General features: G+C 48.6%; 1 protein-coding gene across 1 annotated transcript; it reads left to right on the top strand.

Moving 5' to 3' along the window:
* Positions 1 to 336: 336 nt before the first annotated feature.
* Positions 337 to 4,933, top strand: GOT1L1 (glutamic-oxaloacetic transaminase 1 like 1). Its single transcript, XM_025886203.2, has 9 exons — positions 337 to 550; positions 1,261 to 1,442; positions 1,754 to 1,865; positions 2,111 to 2,220; positions 2,440 to 2,532; positions 2,626 to 2,776; positions 3,738 to 3,903; positions 4,370 to 4,512; positions 4,738 to 4,933. The coding sequence occupies exons 1-9, from the start codon at positions 436 to 438 to the stop codon at positions 4,884 to 4,886; spliced, it is 1,221 nt and encodes a 406-aa protein (XP_025741988.2). The 5' UTR covers positions 337 to 435; the 3' UTR covers positions 4,887 to 4,933.
* Positions 4,934 to 6,826: the final 1,893 nt, after the last annotated feature.

Below are 6,826 nucleotides of genomic sequence, written 5' to 3'. Positions count from 1 at the left end.
TATCCCTCAAGTTGCATTACTGCTGGATCTGAGGTTTTCACTTCTGCACCCTATTCCTGGGCTGCCAGCCTTGCCCTATCTTCCAAAGGCTGCCTTGTTACTTTGGGTTGGGCAACTGGGAGCCAGAGAAGGCAGTGAGTTGAAGAGAGGTGCCGGGGAATTCCAGCTCCTCCCTCCCTCCTCCCCCATCTCTGCCCACTCTCTCAGGGGATCCTCCTCAACACTCATGGAATATTCCCATAGGCTTTGGGGATCGCCACCATGGAGACTGGGGATTGTAGGGTTCTGTTGCTCTGGTGACCAGTTGTCCAGAGCCTCTGCATTGGATCTGCCAGGGTTCCGGGAAAAGGCAGGCCTGGCTGGGCCAGGCTTGGAGGAAGGCTTTGGAACAGGAGCAGGGAACAGTGTAGGCTTGGTTGTACTTGTATTTCAGTGATGCCTACCCTTTCGGTGTTCATGGATGTGCCCCTAGCCCAGAAGCTAGAAGGCAGCTTGTTAAAGACCTACAAGCAAGACAATTGTCCTAACAAGATTTTCCTGGCCTTCAGAGGTAGATGCCTTATGGTTTTGGAGCGTTATAAGACTCTTATCCTGATTGCCTCTAGGAGAGCAGTCTGCCGTTGCCACGGAGGAATCGGGAGGTAGCCGCGCCTCTGCAAGTGGAGAGCTCTGTTCTTGTTAACAGAATTGCCTGGTGGGGAAAAGTGCAAAAAATGTCCCGGGTCATTCTGTGCCCTTTGCCCTTAGCTGAGGGCTTCTGGGGATTTGGTAAGAGCTATGCCTTCTCCTCCAGCTCAATGCTTCGGGGTCTGCAGGGGCACGCTACTTTCTTCAGCCTCTTCCTCTCCCCCCGCCTTCCTCTTCTGTTCCTGAACTGAGCATCATTCCCTAAACTGACCCTTCTGAAATGCAGCCAGTCCTCGCCACTGTGAAAGTTGGGGTTACCTTTGTTTAGCCTCATGGGTCTAGAACTCCCACGTCGTATGTCATGTTTGCCCTTTAAAATGACACAGGGTTTAAAAAAATGGCATAAGCTTCAGCTGTCTTCTTTAAAAAGACAAAAATTATACACATTCACTCGGCACATTGTTTTTATAAAGGGGAAGAAAAAAAAAAAAAGAAAGCTGTCTTTTCCTAGGCAACTTTCCAAAGCCCCAAGAAAGCTAGGCCCGATGAATTGTTTGCGGGCTGTCTGCAGAGCCCTGACTCAGAAGCCCTGAGCCTGGGCATCCAGGGCTCCCTCTGTGGCTTCCCTCACAGTCTGCATGACCAGCGAGGGCCATCCCTGGGTGTCTTCCGTGGTGCCCAAGATCCGACTGCAGATCGCGTATGATCCCTCTCTGAACTACGAGTATGTGCCCGTGAAGGGCATGAAATCATTCACTGAGGCCTCCTTGAAGCTCCTCTTTGGAAAACACAGCCAAGCCATTGTGGAGAACAGGGTGAGATGAAGGGCCCTTTGCTGACTCACCGGGACTAGGGGAGCGGAGCTCTGGGGCTGCATAGTCCTTAACCAGACAGGGGCGTTGGAGGGCTTCCTGGCATTGACAGAGAGGACTGTGAGACTCAGAGTCCAGAGACTTGGTCAGTGGGGGACAGAGCCAGGATCCGAACTTGGAGCCACTGTTCTTTGCATCAGCCCACACTGCTGATGTACAAGTTCTTTCCAGGAAGTAATCATCTGAACCTGAGGCAGTAACGGCATCATTATTACTCTTTTAAAGAGTTCCTTCTGTTTATTTTCTGTTGGCAGGTAGGGGGTGTGCACACTGTTGGTGACAATGGAGCCTTCCAACTTGGGGCCCAGTTCCTCAAAATCTGGTGTAAGGATTCTCAAATAGTTTACATTATTTCTTCCCAAAAAGGTGAGTTTTTATGCAAAATGGGGGTGACAGAAGTTCCCTCTCTCCTGTTCCTGAGTCCCACCCCATTTGCAATCTTCACTGTTGCCCTTCTTACTCTCTGTCATGAGCAAGATGGTAGACAAGCCAAGTATGCTTGTGCTTTCCTGTTATTGTCCCACCTTCTGCCAGTGACCCTCAGACCCATTCCCTGGCATGTCTGCCTCCATTTCCTCAGTACCAGCTGGAGGGGGGCTGTGTTCCCACAGAACCCTATGGACTCGTCTTCCAGGACATGGGCTTTACAGTCTGTGAATACTCCTTCTGGGACTCCAAGCAGCTGTGCGTGGACTCCAACGTGCTCCTCAATGTGGTGGAGGTAGAGGGGCCCCTCTCAGAAACTTCTCCCCAGACCTGATTACAGTTTTATTTTCCTTTCGTCCTCTCCACCCCTGTTGTCATGAAAGGCCTTTTCTAGGCTTGAATTTGCCTGGCCCTCTAGTAGGAACCAACATGGAGGAGGAATTCTCCTCCATATGCCCTAGTGCCACTCCCACTTGGTAGGGGAAGTGCCTGATGAGACAGTGTCTACCTGCAGCAGGCCCCACATGGCTGTATCTTTGTGATTGGGAACATTGGTGACTGCAACTTGACACAAAGTCAGTGGGCAAGGTTGATGGCCAGCATGAAGGTGAGCCCAACATCCGCTGGACTTTCCTCCCTCTTGCCATCTACCATCTCCTCCACCAACTTCATCCTTTTTCCATTCTCCTTTCTCCTACAGAGCAAGCAGATATTCCCATTTTTTGACATTCCCAATCAAGGTTTATCCACCGGGGACTTGGAAGAAGATACTGGATTCTTACAGTACTTTGTGTCTCAAGGCTTTGAGTTCTTCTGCAGCCAGTCTCTGTCCAGGACTTTTGGCATCTATGGTATGGAATGGGCCAAAGGGGAGGGGAAGGGCTTGTGCTGAAGTGATGCCTTAGCCATGGCAGAAACGATGTGCTTGATATCTCCTACCCTCTGGAGAGAGCCAAGGCCTCCAGAGAGAGTACCATGGAGGCAGAAGGGAAGAGCACTGAGCTACGAGTCAGGTTCTGCGGTATTGTCTCAGCTCAGTTCCTAAAACTAGCTACTAAAACTGACTCCAGTTCTTTTTTTAAATTTTATTTATTTATTTATTTATTTATTTATTTATTTATTTATTTATCTATTTATTTATTTATTTTTAGAGAGGGAGAGAGGGAGGAGAGGCAGAGGGAGAGGGAGAGAGAGAAACTCAGGGGGCTTGATATCATGACCCTGAGATCATGACCTGAGCTGAAATCAAGAGTCAGATTTGACTCACCTGACTGAGCCAACCAGGTGCCCCAAGACTGACTCCAGCTAAATCATTTTGCCCCTTTGGGCCTCTCTTTCCTCAGCTATAAGATGAGGGGGAGGGCTGAGTGATCTTTTAAGTGCTTCCCATCTTTGAGACTCTACACTTTATTTATTTTTTATTTTTTTAGATTTATTTATTTATTTGTCAGAGAGAGAGAGAGAACATAAGCAGGGGGAGCAGCAGGTAGAGAGAGAAGCAGGCACCCCGCTGAACAGGGAGCCTGATGCAGGACTCGATTCCAGGACCCTGGGATCATGACCTGAGCTGAAGGCAGACACCCAACCGCCTGAGCCACCCAGGTGTCCCCCATCTTTGAGACCCTTATAGCTACTTTTTTCTGGAAGAAGAGCCTCTGGAAACTTCCTGGGATCTGGATACCTGCTCGGCTGGGCTGGGAGGGGGGGCCCGGTAGTCCAACCCTCTCTTCTGCAAGGTTGGAAGTAAAGTCATCAGGGAAGTCCCTGGTAATGGAGAAGGAGACTGAGGGGCTGTCTGTCCCAATGCTGCAGATGAAGGAGTTGGGATCCTGGTCGTGGTAGCACTCAACAACCAGCTCCTGCTATGTGTCCTCTCCCAACTGATGAAACTCACCCAGGCCCTGTGGCTAAACCCTCCTACTATGGGGGCTCGCATTATCACCTCTGTCCTCTGTAACCCTGCTCTTCAGGAAGAATGGTAAGGGCAAAGGGTGGGGGCAGGAAGGGATGGCAGAGCCTCTAGACATACATATAGACTTGCCCATTCACAGGATTCTTCCTGCCCAGTTGCCTCTTTGACTCCATTCATTCATCAACATTTGCTGAGGACTCATTGTGTACCAACACCTTGGGGGAGTAGGCAAAAGGACATTCTTTTTGGACACAGGCCAATGAATTATTTGAAGTCTTCCAGATTGCAGGAGATTAGGCAACATCAAGGGCTTGCTACTCTGTCAAAATCTGCCTACAAGCCTGCTTGGCTCGCTTAAATTAATATGGGCTGAAACTCCTTTCCCACTTGTAACCAGATCCTGGGCTCCACCAGTGTGCCCTCAGGCACTATCCTTGGGGCTTTTGAAGGCAAGAAGCGTGCAGTGGCAATGAGGAGCTTGACAGCAGGGAAACCTCATACTTTAATTTCTTGCTGTCTTTTTTTTTGGTAGGAAGCAGAGCCTGAAAGGGCTTGTAGAGAACATCATGCTGATCAAGGAAAAGGTGAAGGAGAAGCTCCGGCTCCTGGGAACCCCTGGTTCCTGGGATCATATCACAGACCAGAATGGGCCCCATAGTTATCTTGGACTCAACTGTAAGTGTCTAGGAGGGGGTAGCTCCCCCTTTTCTGACCTTGGGATTGTATTTGAGCATTAAGCTTCACTGACTAGGTGACCAGTCCCTAGCTGTTTGATTCGAGGGAAGTAGAGTTGCTTTAAAGACCCTTCTGGATCCCCAGAAATGCTGGCACTTCCTATCACCTGTAATCTACCCTGGGCTAGAGGGGAGTTAGTATCTCAGACCCTGGGATGATCACCAGCCCAACAGGTGGAATACCTGGTCAAGAAAAAGCATATCTACCTCCCCAAGAATGGTCGGATCAACTTCACCTGTATCAATGCCTGCAACATAGATTATATCACTCAGAGCATCAATGAGGCTGTCCTCTCCACCAAGGGCTCAGAGTAGCAGCTGCAGAAAATTGATGACTCCCGGTCAGAATAAAAAGCTTTAGTCTTTGCAAAAACTCTGTGCTGAGTATTCATTGCTACAATTCATTTCTCTGCAAAGCATTCTCTCTTTCCACCTGTTTATGAAGCATTGGTTTGGCCTCAGCAGAGAGAGGTTAAAAAGGCCCAGAGAAGAAGGGAATGTCTATCTTCAGTGACCATCTCATAATTATTTAACAGCTACTATATTAAGGCCCTGATCTGGTGCCTTAGTTTGTTTAGGCTGCTACATCAAAATACCAACAAATCCAGTGTCTGGTGAAGGCCCTCCTCCTGGTTCATAAACAGCATCCTGTAACTGTAACGTCACATGGTGGAAGAAGCAGGGGGTCTCCCTAGGGCTTCTTTTACAAGGGCACTAATCCCATTCATGAGGGCCCTGCCTCCATGATCTAACCACATCGAAACACCATCACATTGGAGATTAGGTTTCAACATATGACTCCTGAGGGGACAGGAACATTCAGATCATAGCATCGGGGCGTCAAAGGGAAGGCAAAAAACCAGGTACAATCCAGTCCTTTTTCTCTAGAAGCTTAGAGTCTAGTTGGGAGAAGAGCCTTAGTCCTATGAAAGCTAAGTAACATTTCAAGGTTGAATATAATAAAAAGTCACATAGATTATCTGGACAGGAAATATGTCAAGAATTTAGAGAAGAAAAACATTAATGTGGGCCAGAACGGTTGGGGAAGATCTCACAAGGAACTACAAATTGGTTTGGGTACTGACGGATAGCTAGGAGTAATGATAATAGGTAGAAGGGAGCTAGAAGGATATCCTAGGCACAGAGCAACCTGAGCAAGGGCCACTGGCATGGTTGTAAAATATGATTATTTATTGGGCATCTATCTGCTAATATATGGAATTCTGCAAGCCCCCAAGATACTAAAAGGTATGACAGCTGCTTCTCTTATGGTGGCCTCCACCCTAGCTGGGGAGACACAACCTACATGGTAAAAATGTCATTAAGAATAGGGTGCCTGGGTGGCTCAGTTGGTTAAGTGACTGCCTTCAGCTCAGGCCATGATCCTGGAGTCCCGGGATCGAGTCCCACATCGGGCTCCCTGCTCAGCAGGGAGTCTGCTTCTCCCTCTGACCCTCTTCCCTCTCCTGTTCTCTATCTCTCAAATAAATAAATAAAATCTTTAAAAAAAAAAGAATAAAAGGTGACATAGGGCACCTGGGTGGCTGAGTGGTTTAATCATCTGCCTTCAGCTCAGGTCATGATCCCGGGGTCCTGGGATCGAGTCCGGCATTGGAGTCCCTGCACCATGGGGAATCTGCTTCTTCCTCTCCCTTCCCATCCCAACCCTGCTCTCTCTCTCTCTCTCAAATAAATAAATACTATCTTAAAAAAAAAGGGTGACATGTAATATGTGCTAAATGAGTGTCAGTAAGTGGTTAACTCAAGAGGACTTGCTTGCTCAAATGTGTACATCTCAAAAGTCTTTGGGACTGGTCCTTGACTGGTTCCTGGGAAATGAACTCTGAGCCCTTGGAGTATCCTGCTTGATAAAAATGGCTTTGGGGCGCCTGGGTGGCTCAGTCGTTGGGCGTCTGCCTTCGGCTCGGGTCGTGGTCCCGGGGTCCTGGGATCGAGTCCCGCGTCGGGCTCCCTGCTCAGCGGGAAGCCTGCTTCTCCCTCTTCCACTCCACCTGCTTGTGTTCCTGCTCTCGCTGTCTCTCTCTGTCAAATAAATAAAATCTTTAAAAAAAAAATGGCTTTGTATGCCCAAGATCTTGAGACATGTTTGACCTCTGGGGGCTGGAGATTGACTGGTTAAGGTCAGTTACATGGGCACTGCACGCCTATGTGACTGACCCCCAATAAAACTTTGGATCCCAAAGTATTGGTATCCCTGATTGGCAACACTTTATACATATTATCACACACTGGTG

The sequence above is a fragment of the Callorhinus ursinus genome, unplaced genomic scaffold (assembly GCF_003265705.2).
Source record: "Callorhinus ursinus isolate GAN/ISIS: 27379988/994484 unplaced genomic scaffold, GSC_fseal_2.0 scaffold17, whole genome shotgun sequence".
Classification (NCBI taxonomy): Eukaryota; Metazoa; Chordata; class Mammalia; order Carnivora; family Otariidae; genus Callorhinus; species Callorhinus ursinus.
The sequence above is the reverse complement of the archived record's forward strand: the minus strand, read 5'-3'. Positions and strand labels throughout refer to the sequence as shown.

Coding starts and splice junctions, on each gene's coding strand:
- GOT1L1 (XM_025886203.2), top strand. CDS start 436: ATGCCTACCCTTTCGGTGTTCATGGATGTGCCCCTAGCCCAGAAGCTA. Junction 2,777..3,737: donor CAGGACTTTTGGCATCTATG/GTATGGAATGGG, acceptor CCAATGCTGCAG/ATGAAGGAGTTGGGATCCTG. Junction 4,513..4,737: donor TAGTTATCTTGGACTCAACT/GTAAGTGTCTAG, acceptor GATGATCACCAG/CCCAACAGGTGGAATACCTG.